This window comes from Rosa rugosa, chromosome 7, assembly GCF_958449725.1.
Source record: "Rosa rugosa chromosome 7, drRosRugo1.1, whole genome shotgun sequence".
Taxonomy (NCBI): Eukaryota; Viridiplantae; Streptophyta; class Magnoliopsida; order Rosales; family Rosaceae; genus Rosa; species Rosa rugosa.
Window position 1 is genome coordinate 40,294,191 of NC_084826.1, and position 20,251 is coordinate 40,314,441.

General features: G+C 39.3%; 1 protein-coding gene across 1 annotated transcript; it reads left to right on the top strand.

Annotated features, from left to right (window-relative positions):
- Positions 1-17,865: 17,865 nt before the first annotated feature.
- On the top strand, positions 17,866-20,187 carry LOC133723300 (large ribosomal subunit protein eL24-like). Its single transcript, XM_062150112.1, has 4 exons — positions 17,866-17,988; positions 18,071-18,172; positions 19,379-19,482; positions 20,142-20,187. The coding sequence occupies exons 1-4, from the start codon at positions 17,902-17,904 to the stop codon at positions 20,185-20,187; spliced, it is 339 nt and encodes a 112-aa protein (XP_062006096.1). The 5' UTR covers positions 17,866-17,901.
- The last annotated feature ends 64 nt before the right edge of the window (positions 20,188-20,251 follow it).

The window sequence follows — 20,251 nt, forward strand, 5'->3', positions numbered from 1 at the left end:
GGCGGCCCGGGTGGGCTGTTGCAGCAGCGATGGATGGGGGGGCGCTGTGTGCGTTGGGCGAGTGGGCTATGCAGCTACTGCAGGCGAGTGGGCCGCGCGGGGCTGAGGCGGGGATGAGGAGCAACAGCGATGGGATCTGCGCAACGCTGGGCCAGATCGAAGGCGGTGATGCGCAGGGCTGATGGAGGCTAGAGCGCGCGCAGTTGGGCTTGCTGTTACTATGGTGCTGCTGCGACGGGATGGGCAGGCTGCAAGCGGGTGCAGGTGGTATGGCGGCAGAAGGAAGAGGCCGGGAAGAGGTAAGGCCTGTCTAGTCGGGGCCGGTCTTGGACGTGGTCGATCTGCTGCTGGGAAGAGATTTTTTTTTTTTTTGAATTGGCGGCAGAGAAGAAGACTTTTTCTTCTTAGGGTTTTTTCTTGGTTTTTTTTTTTCGATGGAAAGAAACTAGAAAATTAGGATTTCTTTCTTGGCTATTGGCTCTGAGCGTGCTGATAACATGTAAAAGTAAAATGAGAATTGGAATTGGTCTCCTCATTTCATTTCATAGCCCCTTTATATAGGGAGAGAATTACAACGGAAATATCAATTACAATGATGACATTAACTACTGATTGGTCCTTGATCCATGCTGATTGATGGTGATTGCTAATTACTTGATTCCCTCTCCGTCAATCACTTTGACGAAGGCACATAATGTGTTTTTCCTTTAACAAAATTTGCACTTTTCAAGAATAAGCATTAGTTCCTAAATGAAATGAAAATGCCTATAATCATCATCCAGTAATAAAACAATACAACATTTGCATCTACTCAATCTAGAATCACAAAACTCCAAATAAAACTGATTTCTAGATACATACCAAAACCGAATTCTTGCTTTAGCCAATACCCAATAACCAAAATGTTCAACATATTAGCCAACATATGGAAAACTCTGCCATGTAGCCAATTGCAAGTAATGAGAAGCCACCCTTGGTCATTGTCAACCGGATCCGGATCCTCTCCTTGGCTGTTGTTGGGCCTTGTTTATCCTTGACTTTTAATTCTGGCCATGAATTCAATATCTGAGAGTCATTAATGAGCCACATCAGCATAATAACTAATAATTATCCAAAAGTTAACTTTTCTATAATAACGACGTTATCTCTTCCTCTTTATCAATAAAGACTTTATCTCCTCCTCTTTCTCAATCTCTTTTCGCTCTTCTCCCTTCCAAATGTCGTTACTCCTCGACCAATTGAGCACAACGAAAGAGAAGTTTATGTCTTGGTGAGAAGGTTTTTTACTAAAATGGGCAAAGTTTGGTGAAAACCAAGTTTGAGACATTGAATTCATATGTTGTTAGTATATGTTGGTGAGAAAACATATTACTTCTTCAATGGATGAGATTATGAAGCTTGTTGAGTTCAAGTTAATGATATTAATAATTCTTTCAACACAGAGGATTTGTGAATTATGATGTATGGGCATAGAGTAGAGCAAGCAATTGAATGTCTAGGTGTTCGAAGTTGTTATCTATGTCTAATGAATTCTCAAATTTGATTGTGAAGAGTTGAAGACAGTTTGCAGGGTTTCAACTAAGGTAAAAGTGAAAACTCAAAATTGGGTCATTGTGGTTCAGAAGAATTGAGAGCTTCAACCTCTAATGAACCTGATCGGATCACAAGAGGCCAACCGCACACCTTTTCGACCATGTCTTTGTCCATGCTAAAAGGAAATTGATAGAAGTCTGGATTTCAAATTCTAAATACCAGATAAATTCGGTGTGTTCAGTCGATCCATTTTTCTTAAGATCTAAAAGTTGTTCAGATTATAGAGATGAAACAAATCTATTAGCTATTTATTGTTTTTGTTACAATCCGGAGGCCATGGACTTGGGTGAAGTTTTTTAAGAAAGAACAAAAAACAATCTGAGAATGGAGATGAAAAAGTAGGAAGAACGATGAGTCTTGACGGAAATGGAAGAGAACATAACGTCGTTAGTCTTGGAAAAGCCCAAACTTAGAGTCATTAAGTGTAATTTGCTGATGTGGCTCATTAATGACCTTTATATATCAAATCGATGGCCAAAATTGAAAGTCAAGGATAAACAAGGCCCAACAACAACCAAGGAGAGGATCCATACACAATAACTGAACTCTTCCAATTTGGCATCCACACATTAATAATTAGCAATATTTGACAAGACCCGCCCCGAATTTCACCCTGAAATCCGAAGTGGCCCTGCGTGGCCCACCTTAGAAGAAATTCTACCAAAAATTTGGCGGAACTTCCCCTAAAATGGACAACCCAAAACCTGTAGAAAGAGAATTCACACTTCTAAATCACCCATCCTTATGCTCCTGGAGCCACCCTGCTCCCCAAATCAACATTCCCCAACTCGCAAAACACAAAACTCAACTTAACAATACAAATCCCAAAGGTTATCAGAGCAATACTAATTCAAAAGGAAATAAAAAAGTAGAGTAAATGATCAAGGGATCCTACAATGCGGAAGTGGTGACAATTATGCCTCAAATGTCATGTACGCCCGACCTCCACTAATTCTCCTGCAAACTGGGCATTTGAAACCGAAGGGCCCAGGGGAAAGTACATAAAAACGTTAGCGTGAGTGGACAAAAATAAATAATTTAAAACCAAAACTATTTTATACTTTCCCACATTTATTTCTTTAAAAATCCCGATGCATGCAACAATTTAAAGAAACACAACTTTAGTTCAGCTCAAGAAAACCGACTAGCCCCGCTAGCCACAACCAAGCAAAGAGGAAAGAACTCTGATACTCAAGAAAATAAGACCAGCCCCGCTGGTTAAGGGAATCGGACTAGACCCCGCTAGCCCAGCAATAATATAATGAGTAGGGGAAGATGATAGCCATACGAATAAGCCACACAGGCTTGGTTGGGTGATAGCCTCCCAGGCTAAAGAACTCCCATAACTCCCGTAATATACCCTTACGCCACTAAGTGTAGCGATAGGATACTGGGCTACAGAATTACTATCACAGAGACAGTAACCTGCGCCACAAAGGCGGAAGGGCTACGGTGATCCCATCACCGCGCCACAAAGGCGGAAAATCAATGCTAGCATGATAAAATCACCCCTCAGTATGGCACAGGGAAACATAACCGAAAACCAAGTAAATCCATAAATACATAAGGCTTCCCCCAACTCTCGCAAATGAATTTCCAACGACATGTCCCACACGCCAAGAATATCTCAAATCAATAGCAAAAATGCGAGAAATAATAATAAATCATAATCTCCATAATTCGAAACAAAACCAATTCCAAAATCATCATCAAGGCATTCCCAATGCCAAAATCCGAAAGTCGATAAATAAATAAGAAAGATCAATAAATTAACGGCGTGTCCCACACCAAAAATAAACTCATATTCAAAAAATAAATAAGAAATAATTCCATCGAAATCCCATTTCGAAAATCTTTCAGAAATCTCAAATCGATGAATGAAATTAAATATGAAACTCCGGAAATCAACATAAATCACAAACTCGAATCTGAGCATAACGAATTAATATCCGAAATTCATGACCGAGGTAAATCATAATCCATCTCAGAAAATCATTATTGAAAGCCAATCCATGAGATAAACCAATAATCAAATTCCGGAAACAAATAATACGCTTGAAAAGTAATACGATAATTAAATAAAGAATTAATTCAAGAAATAAACGCATGCATCATTATTTAAAACAAAAGTCCACTCACAGTACTATTCCGACGATCACGTATACGAGTTCCTTCATCGAGCCAGGGCTCGGTACGACATCCTGTACACGATTATATTCCGTGAATAATTATTCAACAATTTAATATAATTCCTAAACTCAATTCCTCATAATTTACATCTCCCATTCTCCTCGGATTCAGCCCAAATTATACCACTAATACCAATTCGTTAATTTAAAGGTTCCAAAGCAGAACCGAGAGATATCCGACGGTCGGATTCTCGTAATTCGATAATCGAAACCCTAAACTTCAAAAATTCATAATTAATTCCAAGTTTCTCCAAAAATCACCAAACTTCACATACAAGCTCTACAACATTTATAGAATTTAATGGGCTAAAAACTGGAATTAAAACACTACCCTACACGCCTCCACGCGCCACCAACAGTGGCGGCGCGTGGGCCCCACGCGCCGGCGGCCACCACCTCCGATGGCCACCAAATTTGGACAGTAGCATCTACTCAACACACCCAACCATTCATTCAACTACAACAAGTTCCAATTTTACCTGAAAGAGCTCCAATTCGGCCGATGAACACAAGCCCAGAAATTTCTCAAGAACCCTAAAATTTCAATTCATCAATTCGACTTCTACACAACAAATCGTGACACAAGGCCATAGGGGAAATGATCAGTGATGAAAACCGAACCTTCGATGCCAATTTCGTGGCCGGAAACAGCCGGAATCGCCGGAAATCGATGAAAGTTCCGATCGGCTACAGTAACCTTCACAGCTCAATTCCGAGCTCCACCGGTCGAGCCACCGCCAAACACCACCCCAGGCGTGACAAGGAGGAGGAGGCGAACCTGCCGGTGCCCGGATTCCGTCGTGGGTCGGCCGGAGAAGGAAGAAACCGGAGGGAGAAGAAATCGGGCCGAAGAGGAAGAAAATGTCGGGGGAGAAGAGAGAGAAAAGGCCGGGTAAGTTTCCAAAAATGGAAACTTACCACAGTAACTTGGCTATTTATAGAAACTTACCATGAACAGTAACCGTAAACAGTAACTTTACTATTTCGCTTATAACTATCGCATACGAGCTCCGATTTTTACGAACCACATATGCACGCGCTCGGTTTAACGTCCTCTACAACTTCCATGAAGAAACTTTTCTCAAATTTTGACCCGAACAAAAAGTCAACTTTTAGGGCCACTAAAGGTACTAAACCGAACGTAAAAGTGAAAGTAAAGGTCGTTTACCGTCCAAATGACTAGTAAACGGGTGAATTTGGGTTCGGGACGTTACAATATTTCACCAGGCCACCACTATTAAAATTATCCCCAAACTCAGTACATTTTGCCTTGTGATTCTTATTCTTTAAAATAAAGCTAGAAAATTCCAGCCGAACCAAAGACTCCCTTACCTTTATAACATTGAGCAGAAGAGGAACACCAAATTTTAGCAATCCTGTTATTCAATCTGCTGGTCTACAACACAATTGACACACAAGTATCATCGTCAAACAGAACTTGTGCTTTCATTAGTCTCAAGAACATAAACCATAAACACTAAATCAACAAGGAATCCAAACACGCTCGTTGGTCCTCAATACAAGAATCCAAAACCTCAATGACTCTTGCGGTCTTCGCCCCATTCCGTTCGGACTGAACCATCGTCATTTTCAAGCGAGAGAGCGGACCTGGCGTGATCGATGAACTTGAGGAGTGGGTCTTCCATATGTTGTAGTCCGGCGATATCGGAGGCGATTGACTTGATACGCATTTACGCAAGCGTACGTATCATTGTCAAGATAGGGAAGTATTAAGCCCAAAATTATCGTACCACGGGGATTAGTGGCTAACCCACAATCCTTGGGTAGTCGGTACTAAAGTCACTTAGTAAACAAAAGAAAAAGAAAAAAGAAAATAAATAAAAATGCTACTCTAAGGCACCAAGCCTTAGCAATGCTCGGCTTTGGTTTGCACCGAAGCCTAATCAAAACGAATACCTAGTGATGACTATTTACAATGAAGTAGGAAATGTCACCGAAAATGTAATTTGCATTTCTAACAACTAAAGTGCAAGAATTTAAATGAAGACTTTAATTAACAACTAAATTAAATAAAGCAAAGAAAAGTAAGAAATGATATAGATATGGGATTGCTAGTTAGGGGTGAATCCTAACCCTAATTTAATGCTCTAGATGCTAATTTAATTTACGTGCAATTTATTAAAAATGGTAGAAGCCGTACCCAAGGCTTTTCAAGGCCCAAGGGCCAAAATTCTCTTTCATGGTATTCCTACTCCGGTTCAAGGGCCGTAGGAACTCACTTGACATGAATTAGAGCCGGTTCAAGGGTCACTAATTCACATCAAGAGGCCTAGAGTTCGAGGAATTAGGCAACCAAGCTCACCATAATTGCGATCAAGCTAATCATGTAGTGAACCATGCTTGTACTTCCCACGATTATTAAAGCGGGGTTCTAGCTCTAAAATCTAAGGATGTCATCCCCTAAATTTTAATCTAGACTTATTAAAACACATACCCAAGAGTTGACAATTTCTAAGCATGCATTCTAATCAATTATCACAAAACACAAGCATCCAATAATTAAAAATTTTCATATATAAATTAAATTAAGCATCCATTACATCAAATTTGGATTAGGGCACACAACCCTAACCCCCAACAAAGAAATTACTCACTACCCATAATTAAATTAACATCAACAAACATCAATAAAGAGGAAGAGGTGAAAAGAAGTGAGAAGTAACAAGAACAAGTCACAATTGCTATGAAGCAATTATGACAAGCCTTGATTTATAGCTCCCCACTTTTACCCAATCTTCAAATCTTGATGATGATGAAGTCCTTTGATGCTTAGAAGCTTTGGGTGAGTAATCCTTTAAATCTCCAAAAGAAAATATAAAGAGAAGAGGAAAAATGGAGGGGAAAGATGGGAAAGAGAGCAGCCCAAAGGGCTGCCTCTGTTTTGGTGTTTTTGGTGCGGCTACTGTAGGTTGGGTTCTCTCCTCCCAAACAGCAAAATGAATCAATATATATGGCTGGATTCGTAGGGTCTTGTGTGTGGGTAGAGTAAGTGTATGAAACGGGGTCGTTTGGTTTGCTCCTAAAGAGAGAGAGACGTGAAAAAAAGAATTGGCTGGCTGTGATTTTTGAAAAGAAATGGATAAGGTTCTGGGCACGTGCTCACCAATAGATGAATTGCTTGATTGCAAGGCATGTGTCCGTGCACAAATTGATACCAACAAGCATAATTGAAAATGCTTTCTGATCATGCTTTCTTTCTTTTAATTAAACAAATATTTAATTAAATAAATGTTTAGTTAAACAAATATTTAATTAAATAAATGTATAATTTTCTTCTAGAATTTTTGCACACATCATCGTAGTTGGGGTTCGCTCATTCGCTTGTATTGATCATGGTTGACTTGTGCCGACAGTTTCATTCTTTTCTTCGAAAATTCATTTTGCTCAATTTCCACGATTTTTTTTTTCGATTTCTGCAATTCCGCTTATTTCCTACACAATAAATAAAAATAGATTGATTACATAATAATTGACTTGAGGATTAACTTATTTCTAGTGTTTTAGATATAATTACACGCATATAAATGCGAGTAATCACACCCCCACACTTGAACTTTGCTTGTCCCCAAGCAAACTAAATGTAAAATAATATCCGAAATTCTATTAACTCAAATACATATACTCAACCTAAAGAATGTGCGGTATTAGCCTTTCCAACCATAACCCTCGGAGAACCAATTATGTATATGACCATGAAATAGACATAAACACAACATAAGATTTTTGAAGTTGTAATGCAATTAAGATGCACATGTAATAGATGCTCAAGTATATGCAAGTGTTGCCCACGTGTGAAATCAATCCACCATAATCAAATAGACATATAGAAGACCCAACATAACCCGTTAAACTCACATAGGTTCACTAAATATTACCGCTCAAGTGTTTAGGAGCTATATGTATTTCACTCAAAAGCAATTTCATAACACGCGCCGCCATATGCTTACTCTTCGATCTCATCTCCGCTGGGTAACCCACAACATTCAAGATCAAGAGGTCTTTTATTTTGTTGTAATGGGGGTAAGGGCAAGTGGCTATAAGAAATGAAGGATAAGGAAATACAAAGTCCATAAAAATCGGTGAAGCAACTCTCTCTTGTAGAGATATTAGACTTTTGCTTTCAAATGCTAACTCACTCACTCTAAACCCAATGTACAACCCACACTATACTATGTACAATACTTTCCTTTTTTACTTTTTTGAACCTTTTTTTTTTCTCCTTTTCTACTTTTCTTTTCCTTGAACTTTCTTTTTATTTTCACAACTTCTTCTTCTTCTTCTTTTTTTTTTTTTTCGTTTTCTTTTCAAACAACTCTTTTTTTTTTTTTTTTTTTCTAAACAATATCACTCACCCCTACACTTATTCTTTTGAAACCTCACACTTTTGACTTTTCTTTTCTTTTGAAGCACTCAAACATAAAGTCATTCTCTCGAATCGCTTCACCAACTACCATGGAAGGGTAGGATATGAGTGTATAGGCTAGGTAGGAATTTGTGGTGGTAATGAACAAAAAGGCTAAAAATATAAATAGACTCAAAGTGGCAGTCTAGTGGTAAATATTTTCGAGCACATGCTTCTTTGGCCATGGTGGTATATAGTCCTAATGCCTCAATCCTTTCTATCATGTCGCAAGCTAAAAGTAGCCTCGAGAGGTCTCAAGCAAGTTCTAGATACGCAATGTCATGAAATTGTACACACATGAAAGAATAAGTGAATGAACAATGCATACACTATAGATATTAGGCTCAAAAGCTCACAAATAAGGCATGCAAGTTAATCGAATAATCTATATGCTTCTCTAACTATGATGAACGAACCTAACATAGGCTATGTGCACACATATAATCAAGCATAGATCACATATACACTTAATCACAAAACAAATTCAAAGTCCTAGATCATGCTTAATCTATCCACAATCATAACAAGTTAAGTTCATGGCTCGTCACTGGGGTTGGAAAAGGCATTAACTACTAAATTCTAATTACAAAAAGCTATCTAATTAATTTTTTTTTTTTTAGGGTGCCCGGTGCCCTCACCCCCACACTTAAAACCAACATTGTCCTCAATGTTGTCAAGTGAGCTCGAAAGCTAAATCCAAGTCGGAATTAGGCATGAGAGTGAAGTCCGGGCGAAGGCACAAGAAAAACCTACACAAATATACTAAACTAAATGCGGAGAAAAGATACGGAAACCCCCTTTGGCGACCCTCCATTGCTCACAACCTTTGAAGAAGACTAATATGAGACACCAACCTCAAGGCACAAGGCCTTGACTTCCTTAACATATGCTCCATAATAGCTCAAAGTGCTCATGAGAAAGTCGACTCCATTTAGAACATAGAATGTCCTAGAGCAATGCCACACAATAGGCAAGGAATAAGGACAAGGGTCCTCCATTAAGCTCATAGCCTTGATCCCATCAATTCACAACCCAAAGTCATCCTCCATGCCAAATATCTTCATATTCTCCGAATTTCAACCTCCTCCCAACCTCCCAAAAATAAAAAGAAACTAAACTACCTAGCACAACTATCAACAAGGAAACTAAACATCACAAGTAATGCTAGGGTTGCCTCCCTAGCGAGCGCTTTGTTTAAGGACTTCATTGCCGGTCCATAGATCAAGAGAGTAAGTCAAGGAACATCTTGGAGGATGATCACCTCCTCTTGAGAGTCAAAGGTAGAGTCCATATAGGGCTTCAATCGGTGCCCATTTACCTTGAAGGGTTCCCCACCATTTAGATTCTTGATTGCTATAGCGCCATGTGGGAAAACTTCGACTACTTCAAAAGGACCGCTCCACCTAGACCTCAACTTCCCGGGAAATAACTTGAGCCTAGAATTGTATAGGAGAACTTTTTGCTTGGAAAGAAATGTCTTCTTCACCAAGGGTCGATCATGTATCACCTTGGTCTTCTCCTTAAACAATTTGGCACTTTCATATGCATCTTCCCGAATCTCCTCCAACTCACAAAGATCAAGTTTCCGCTTCTCACCACTTTCTTCCAAGTCAAAATTCAAAAATTTGATAGCCCACATAGCTTTGTGCTCAAGCTCGACCGGAAGGTGACAATTCTTTCCATAGCATAAACGGAAGGGAGACATGCCAATAGGGGTCTTATAGGCGGTCCGGTAAGCCCATAAAGCATCATCAAGTTTAATAGCCCAAACCTTTCTAGAAGAGTTGACCGTCTTTTCCAATATCCTCTTTATCTCCCTATTTGACACCTCCACTTGACCGGAGGTTTGAGGATGGTAAGGTGTGGCAACCTTATGCTTGACCCCATATTTCTTCAATAAAGCATCAAAAGTCCGGTTGATAAAATGTGTCCCACCATCACTAATGATAATCCTAGGAGTCCCAAATCGAGAGAAAATGTGCTCTTTTAAGAACTTAGTGACTACCTTGGAATCATTCTTCCGTGTGGCCTTGGTTTCAACCCACTTTGAAATGTAATCAACCGCAACTATGATATTGATTACACGCATTTATATACGTGTAATTATATCTAAAACACTAGAATTAAGTTAATCCTCATGTCAATTATTATGTAATTAATTCACTTTTATTTATTTTGTAGGAAATAAGCGGAGTTACGAAAATTGTGAGAAAATGGTGCGAATTGAAGCAAATTGAATTTTCGACAAAAAGATGAAAGTCAACCTCGAGTCAACATATTGAAATGGGCGAAAATGAGACAAGGAAGAAATTGGCAGCAAAATTAATCTAATTACACGTGGGTTTATATTGAAAAAAATGGGTGGTAGCTTAATTATTAATTAAACCAAAAATTGGTTTAATTACAAAGGGAGCTGCGCATGTTCCTTTTGGTTTAATTAAGTTACATAGTCGCACCATCTTTTAGTCATTCTCTTCTGCCACACGCGACTCAATCCATTCTTTCCTTTGCCTCTCTCCCTCTCTTAAGCTGCCACGTTACCACATCTTATCTCATCCTCTCTTCTTTCGACCTCAAGACCCCAGCCACCGATATAAATGATTCTCTCTCTCTCCGAAACAGAGACCAGACCAGAACCCTAAAGACACACAGACGCCGCACTCTCCACTCTCAAAGGGGGAGGGCTGGGCTGCTGCCCTCTCTCTCCTCCCCTTCCATTTTCCATTCTCTTAATTAATTTTCTTTTGAGTATTTAAGGATTACTCACCCAAAGCTTCTAAGCATCAAGGGACTTCATCATCATCAAGATTTGAAGATTGGGTAAAAGTGGGGAGCTATAAATCAAGACTTGTCATAATTGTTTCATAGCAATTGTGACTTGTTCTTGTTACTTCTCACTTCTTTTTATCTTTTCCTCTTTATTGATGTTTGTTGATGTTAATTTAATTATGGGTAGTGAGTAATTTCTTTGTTGGAGGTTAGGGTTGTGTGCCCTAACCCAAATTTGATGTAATAGATGCTTAATTTAATTTATATATGAAATTTGTTAATCATTGGATGCTTGTGTTTTGTGATAATTGGTTAGAATGCATGCTTAGGAATTGTCAACTCTTGGGTATGTGTTTTAATAATTCTAGATTAAAATTTAAGGGATGACATCCTTAGATTTTAGAGCTAGAACCCCGATTTAATATTCGTGGGAAGTACAAGCATGGTTCACTACATGATTAGCTTGATCGCAATTATGGTGAGCTTGGTTGCCTAATTCCTCGAACTCTAGGCCTCTTGATGTGAATTAGTGACCCTTGAACCGGCTCTAATTCATGTCAAGTGAGTTCCTATGGCCCTTGAAACGGAATAAGAATACCATGAAAGAGAATTTCGGCCCTTGAGCCTTGAAAAGCCTTGGGTACGGCTTCTACCATCTTTAGTAAATTGCATGTCAATTAAATTACCATCTAGAGCATTGAATTAGGGTTAGGATTCATCCCTAACTACCAATCCCATATCTATCTCAATTTCTTACTTTGCATTACTTTATTTAATTTAGTTGTTAGTTAAAGCTTTTATTTAAATTCTTGCACTTTAGTTGTTAGAAATTCAAATTACATTTTCGGTGACACTTTCTACTTCATTGTAAATAGTCATCACTAGGCCAATAGTTTTGATTAGGCTTTGGTGCAAACCAAAGCTGAGCATTGCTAAGACTTGGTGCCTTAGAGTAGCATTTGTATTTATTTTCTTTTCTTCTTTTTCTTTGTGTGCTAAGTGTCTTTATTTCCGATTATCCAAGGATTGTGGGTTAGCCACTAATCCCCGTGGTACGATAACTTTGGGCATAATATTTCCCTATCTTGACAACGATACGTACGCTTGCGTAAATGTGTATCCAAGTCAGATATATTCATTCCCATGAGACTTCGGAAAGGGTATCATAAAGTCAATTCCCCAACAATCAAAAATCTCAACTCCCATAATGTTAGTGAGAGGCATTTGGTCCTTGGAGGATATATTCCCGGTCCTTTGACATCTATCACATTGAAGCACAAACGAATGACAATCCCGAAATAAAGTAGGCCAAAAGAATCCGGATTGAAGGATCTTGAAAGCAGTCCTCCTCCCACCAAAATGACCTCCACATAAAGATGAGTGGCACAATGAGATAATCTTTGGGGCTTCCCACTGAGGAATACAACGTCTAATCACTTGGTCTTTGCCCACCTTCCACAAATACGGGTCGTCCCAAATATAAGACCGAGCATCACGAAGAAACTTCTTTCTAGCTTGTGCATCATAGTGATCCGGAATGAACGTACAATTGCTAGCCCAATAGTTCACAAAGTCTGCAAACCAAGGCGTCTCAATATCAACATGGAATAGGTACTCATCGGGAAAATGCTCAACCAATGGTATATCAAAAGAATCTCCACCATGCTCAAGTCTAGACAAATGATTCGCAACAAGATTTTCCCGACCCGGCTTATCCTTAATCTCTAAATCAAACTCTTGGAGTAATAACACCCAACGAATCAAACGGGGCTTGGCATCTTTCTTACTCAACAAATATCTCAATGCCGCATGATCCGTATGGACTATCACCTTTGAACCCAAGAGATAACCTCTAAACTTTTCAAGAGCAAAAATCACCGCTAGTAGTTCTTTCTCGGTAGTAGTGTAGTTCATTTGAGCCTCATTCAAAGTCCTACTAGCATAGTATATAGCATGCAAGTGTTTTTCTCTCTTTTGACCAAGCACGGCACCCAAGGCAAAATCTGATGCGTCACACATAATTTCAAATGGGAGTGACCAATCGGGAGCAACAATAATAGGTGCTTGTGTCAACCTCTTCTTTAGTAACTCAAAAGCACGTAGACAATCGGAGGTGAACTCAAATTTAGAATCTTTTGCCAAGAGATCACATAAAGGTTTAGAGATTAAGGAAAAATTCTCAATAAACCGCCGATAAAATCCCGCATGTCCCAAGAAACTCCTCACACCCTTCACACTAGTCGGAGGTGGTAACCGTGCAATCAAATCAATTTTCACCTTGTCAACCTCAATGCCTCTTGATGAAACAACATGCCCCAATACAATTCCCTCATCTACCATATATGAAGTGGCACTTCTCCCAATTCAAGACCAAATTGGTCTCCTCACATCTCGCAAGTACAAGTGATAGATGGGCAAGGCAATCATCGAAGCTATCTCCATGTATGCTAAAATCATCCATAAACACCTCCATAAATTTTTCGGTCATATCATGAAAAATAGACATCATTAACCTTTGAAATGTAGCGGGGGCATTGCAAAGCCCAAATGGCATTCTCCGATAGGCAAAGGTGCCGAATGGACAAGTAAAAGTGGTATTATCTTGGTCTTCAGGGGCGATTGCTATTTGGTTATACCCGGAGTACCCATCCAAAAAGCAATAATGAGAGCGTCCCGATAAACGATCCAACATCATGTCAATAAAGGGTAAGGGAAAATGATCTTTTCGGGTAGCGGCATTCAACTTCCGATAATCAATACATACGCACCACCCAGTTTGTACCCTTTGTGCTACCTCTTCTCCTTTATCATTTGTTATCACCGTTACTCCACCTTTCTTAGGAACAACTTGCACCGGCGAAACCCACTTTGAATCACTAATCGGATAGATCACACCCACATCAAGTAACTTAAGCACCTCGGCTTTTACCACCTCCATCATCGGAGGATTCAACCTCCTTTGAGCATCTCGCACCGGTTTTGAGTCCTCGTCCAAATGAATACGATGCATACACTTAGAAGGACAAATGCCCTTAATATCGGCAATTGTCCACCCTAAGGAATTCTTGTGCTCCTTCAAAACTCTAAGAAGCTTCCCTTCCTCCAACTCACTAAGCTTTGATGAAATAATAACCGGAAGGGTATCATTGTCTCCAAGAAAAACATACTTCAATGTGGGCGGCAATGGCTTCAACTCAAGTGTAGGTGGGCTCTCAAGAGAAGGTACCACTCTAGTAGTAATAGGAGGCAAAGGCACTATTTTGGGCTTGTATACCTTTTGGAATGGCATTATAATCTCCATGTGATTCACGTCCTCCATTATGTCATCATCATTAAATCTCAAGCTAGACTCCTCAAGAAGATCATCAATAATATCCATCGTCTCAACTCGAAAGCAATCTTTGAGATACACCGAACTCTTCATAACATGAAAGATTCGAAATTCAATAGTCGTATCAAACACAGTCATAGTTAAGATTCCCTTTTGAACATCAATCTTGGTGTCGGCGGTTGCCATGAATGCCCGCCCCAAAATAATAGGAAGCTCCTCACTATCACTACTCAAAGGCTCCATATCTAAAACCACAAAGTCGGCGGGTACCAATATCTCATCAATTTTTACCAAGACATCTTCTACCACTCCTCTTGGGTAAACCACGCTTCGATCCGCCATTTGCAATCTAATCTTGACCGGTTTAATGTCCTCCAAAGCAAGTGTTTTGTAGACTTCATAAGGCATAAGGTTGATACTCGCTCCAAGATCTAGAAGTGCCTTATCAAAATTTCTCAATCCAATAGTACAAGGAACGGTAAAGCATCCGGGATCTCCAAGTTTAGGAGGAAGCCTTCGTTGAATCACAGAAGAGGCCTCCTCTCTAAGAAACACATTTTCATCATCCCTAAACCGTCTCTTGTTTGTGCACAATTCCTTCAAGTACTTGGCATATGAGGGTACTTGCTTAATGGCATCCAAAAGTGGAATATTAATATTCACCTTCTTGAACAATTCCATGAACTCCACATTTTGGCGCTCTTTCTTCTTCTTGAGGTCTTGCATCCTCTTTACATTAGGATATGGCAAAATCGGCTCTTGAGAGAAAACTATTGGTGGGGTAAATTTCAAGTTACCCATGGGACCCTTAAGGGTGCTCACGGTCCCACTAGGATCCCTAGCCAACACGGCCTCCCCTAATGAAGAATAGACCGGAGTACTCCTATCCTTAGGACCTCCACAAGTCATATGAGAATCTTCCGCCTTATTTCTCCCCTTTGATGTAGACTCCGAATTTTTAGCATGAGGCTTCCTTTTAGAAGGGTCTTCCACCTTATTTCTCCCCCTTGATGTAGACTCCGAATTTTTAGCATGAGGCTTCCTTTTAGAAGGGTCTTCCACCTTATTTCTCCCCCGGTCTTCCACCTTATTGCTCCCCATATGATCACTAGAAGATGATGCAATAGTAGTAGGCCCAAAGTGAACATGCTTAGGTGGTGCGGATGAAGTAGATAAATGAGACTTTGAAGATGTAGAATGAGATAAAGAGGTCTTCCTTCCTTGTGAACCTCCGGGAAGTACATTTTCTTCCTCCCCGGCTTCCTTATCCACCCCCTTATTTCTTCCTTTTGTATGCAAAGCCACATCACCCACTCCAATTTCCGGGGGTACATTTTCTTCCCCCCGGTTCCCATCCGCCTTTGAATTAAAATCATGTATATTTAAAGAATTTCCAACATTGCCACGAGGTACATTTTCTTACCTCGTGGCACCATCAATCAATTCAAAATCATTATCATCACTAGAGCAATCCTCTACCATAACATACTCATCACTAGAATTTGAAACGGGGGAGTAGGGAGCATGTATAGGAGAGGGAACCCATTATAAGAATGGGATGAGGAGGAATAGGGGTCATACATATTATCATACACATGCAAGGGAGTAGGAGATGAAGTTTGCGGCATGTGTACCTTATTGTCGTAGACCTTTCCACTTCTAAGAATAGATATAGCATTTGCTTGCTCATTGTGGCGAGGATTAGGCACCGTATTGCTAGGAAGAGACCCTTGTGGTCTTGAGTGCATAGAAGAGGCCATTTGCCCAACTTGAGTCTCCAATTTGTGCAAGCCCGCTTGAAGAGAATCAATAGTTTGCTTGTTGATCGCATTTGTAGAATTTTGAGCTTCTATGAGTTTACTCATCAACTCTTCAAAACCAGGTTTGCTAGGCTCACTAGAATGCAAAGGAGCATGTGACATAGATGTATGATTGTAATTCCCGCCTTGGTTGCCTCCATGAAAAGCACTAGAACCACCTTGAAACTTGTTGTTTCCATAGCCACTACCTTGCACAAATCCGGGAGGATCATTTTGAACATTCGAACTATAAGGATAAGTGACATTCCCATGTGTTCCATGCATAGGTGAAATCTGCCCTTGATTGTTGTGAGGGCCAAAAGATGAAGAACTTGAGCCATTTTGGCTATGCGATGCACCATAGTAACCTCCTTGACCTTGGGGGATAAAACTTGAGCCATTAGGGCCTCTTTGAACAAAGCTAGAACCTCCTTGCCCATGATGACTAAAAGAACCACCACCATGTGAACTTGATCCACCTTGGTTGCCTCCCCATGAAAAATTGGGGTGATTCCTCCACCCCGGATTATATGTTGGAGAGTAAGGGTCATTCTTTTGTTGCCTTCCTTGAAAATTATTTATTACCCTTGCTTGCTCCTCCACAAAATCGGGATATTCACTACACCAATAACTTAAACACACAACACTTTTTGCACAACGAAAAAAAAAAAAGTGTTGTGTGATGAAGAAAAGTGAATCACACAACACGTTTACAAAACTTGCGTTGTATAAGGTGGTTAAAATTCTGAACTTTTTAGCTAGTAGATCATTGCACAACAGTTATAAGAATAATTCGTTGTGTGAATGAAGAAAAAAATAGCGGCAGATTTCCCTCTTAGCCTAACTCAAATTTGGCTCTAAATTGGTGCTCCAAAGGACAACAGAATAGTTATATCTGTTGTATGAGTGTAGCTTGCAAAATATCATACAACAGTTTTTTACTTTGTGTTGTCTAAGTAATGAAGATATATACTGGCAAAATTTCAATGCGTGCAAAATGTCATTCATTCCCCCAAAAGAACAAACTTTGATCGAAATGTAGGTTACATATATGTACTCCTACAACGTAATTTCTTATTTGCGTTGTCTAAATGAGAGATATATATCCCTAGCGCCAAAACTGATACTATGATTGCACATAGGCGGGAACTATCCCTCCTTGCTCTTGCACATGGGCGGGAACTATCCCTCCTTGCTCCCTCAGCTCAAATTTTGAAATGTGTAAAATCAGACAACAGAACTTCATATATGCGTTGTCTGATTCCTGAATACAAAATAAAAAGAACTAAAACCCCGCACCTTGACAACTATTATCTCCCACTTGCACAAAATAACACTTAAACAAAATAACAGCTGATCTTTTCTTCGACCATCTCTCCTCAAAACATCATCTCCTCGCATTTACCCCTTCTTCACTCTTTTTCTTCCTTCCTTCCATGGAAGAGGCCCTAATTTCAATCTTGCCGACTCTTTGACCCTATTCCCTGCCGAAGGGTCTCTGGCGATCCCTGGGCAAGGAATTGAATTCATCCTTCTCCTCCTCTTTTCCTTCCTTGTTCAGGATCCAGACCCTTGATTCCCCAAAACCCAAAGCTTGCTTCTTTCTTTTTCTTCTTCGAGATTCTAATTCTGAATCAACAAGTTTTGGATATCCCAAAATCTCCCCCAGTTTCCCAATCCAATATCGAAAACCTAGATCAGAACTCACTCATTTCCCGTCAGAAACTGCCCCAATCAAACACCCGAGGCAGTTTTTCGTCCCTTCACGTCTTCCTCCGGGAACCGCCGGAGGCAGCCATGGTTCTCATGACTAAGCTTTGCCGCTTCAGTGGTGCCAAGATCTACCCTGGTAGGGGCATCAGATTCATCCACTCCGATTCTCAGGTTAAAACTTCACCTCTCCTTAATCGATTCCTATACTCATCGTCTTCACCGCTAATAATCCTGGACTTATGGCTTGGTTTAGGTTTCCCTGTTCATAAATTCCAAGTGCAAGAGGTACTTTAACAACCGCCTCAAGCCATCCAAGATCACATGGACTGCCATGTTCAGAAAGCAGCACAAGAAGGTAGTGTTCAATCTTTGCCTTTTCTTATGGTCTTGAAGTTGCTTTGATTTCTTTCGATTCGATTGATTCGATTTGATGATGAGTTTTGGTGTTATGTGACTACTACTGTAGGACTCTGCTTTGGATAGATCATTAAAAGGTTTTAGTTGGTGCATACATCTTCGAGTGAATGCTTCTTATGTGTATTTACATGCGTGTGTGTGTGGGAAATTTCTTTTCCTTTCAGCATGCACTTGACTTTTTAGGTATGTATGTACAAGAATGTGGAGTTTTTATAATACATTGGCTACTATTTCAAGAAAGGGTGAATATTGCTTTGACGTTTTGGTATAAAAAGGACCGACTGTGTAGAGTTAAAACAATGTGGAGATTGTAGATCTCAAACAAGTAATATATTGTCCTGTTAGTAACTTTTCATAATAGAATTAGAACGTTTAGTTCTTTGTTGGTAGTATAATTTTGTAATAAGATAACTAGCATCTTTGTGTTAAGAGTTACTATTTAGGAAAAAAAAACTCTTAATATGAGGTCAGAATACTAATGTTTATGTTCAAGTGATATATGTTTTTTATTTCTCTTTGTTCTATATAGTATTCATTTAAAAAGTTTTACTGTATTTTTCCAAATTGAACATACTTTGAGAACTGTGTTGAGTTGAATGTGGAGAATAAGGATCTCAACATGTAACATAGTCTTGTGCAACCTTTTCATAACAGAACTACAGCATTTAGTTTTTTATTGATAGAAAAAAGAAAAAAGAAAAAATCATTGAAAGGGATGTGTATATGTATATTTAATATTTTTTTGTGGTTAAGACATGCAATAAACATCTACATGTATGATAAAAGCATTTACAGGACAATGTTTGGGTATAATTTTGTTGGGATTGTGAATCATTGACTATGAGCATAGGTTACATGTTAAACTCTGTTAGGTCTTAGGTAGATAAAGATAGAATTCTATTTCTTCTTCCTCATCTTCATTCCCCCTTTATAGTTTGAAGTATAGCACTCCTTGTGGGTTCTTAGTATTGCATTTCCTCCTCTCTTGATATCCCCTTTATTCTGACAAGCACCTATGCACTTCAATTTATTATAGTTGTTGCTTTTAGCATAAAGCAATGATTTTTAATAGGCAATTGGTTCTCTTCACTGTGCTTTGACTAATACATGCATCCCTATGTCTCACACTTGCTCCCTTACGCAGGTAGGTAGTGCAGCTGCTTATTTAGAGACGGGCATATTTTCATCATGGCGTTATTCTATTCTTTTGATTTCTTCTGTTCTTATCATCACATGGCTCAACTTAAGGTAAGTAGGTAACAGAGTAACTGTTTCCTCTAGTAACTAAGTCTCATCTAAGTATCATGAAGCATGACAATACATATTTGATAGGTAAATTATATATTCCAGAGTTAGTTACTCTTTCGTGATAGACCAAATTTCCCTACATCTGAACCCTAAGAAGTTTATTGTGTGTTGCACAAACACACTACTTGTGAGGATTGTAGGCTCAAATGGGCAAGTTAATCAATTGCAAAGCCATACAGATGTAGTTAACATGTCAGATAATGCATGTGTATGTATGAGCTTTCTGGAGACATTGATGAAGTAACTTCTACCCTAATAGTCTTGATGGATACTTAGAAGTGCCCTTCTGCATGAATAGTTAACTCTCACTCGGGATTCCTAATTCTATTGGTTCCTTAGCTTTTCCTGTACTTGGTTCTTTTTTTTCTTTTCTTTTCTTCAGTAGACTGTCTAGTTTTCTCTCCAGTATATGTTTTTCCTCCTCTGAGTTCTCTCTATCATCCCGCTGGGGAAAAAAGGGTATATCGGCATAACATGAAGAGCTTGATTTGTTACTTTCCTAGATTTCCACATTGGAATCTAATTATCTTCAGTTCATAGAAATATTTTGACTTGTTTCTTCTTGGGCTGATAAAACCTCTGTATTTGTCTATTTGCAGCAATGATGTTATGATTTCGATACAGGAGCAGATAAAAACAAGGTAGAATCTGTTGTAAATCTGGTTGGCAGGTAAGTTTATTTCTACCGTCTTCTCTATCTAGGCTTTAC

Excerpts from the sequence above, each read along its gene's own strand:
- LOC133723300 (XM_062150112.1), top strand. The coding sequence starts at position 17,902 with ATGGTTCTCATGACTAAGCTTTGCCGCTTCAGTGGTGCCAAGATCTAC. Across the intron at positions 17,989-18,070 it reads TCATCCACTCCGATTCTCAG|GTTTCCCTGTTCATAAATTC; the intron begins GTTAAAACTTCA and ends GGCTTGGTTTAG. Across the intron at positions 18,173-19,378 it reads TCAGAAAGCAGCACAAGAAG|GTAGGTAGTGCAGCTGCTTA; the intron begins GTAGTGTTCAAT and ends TCCCTTACGCAG.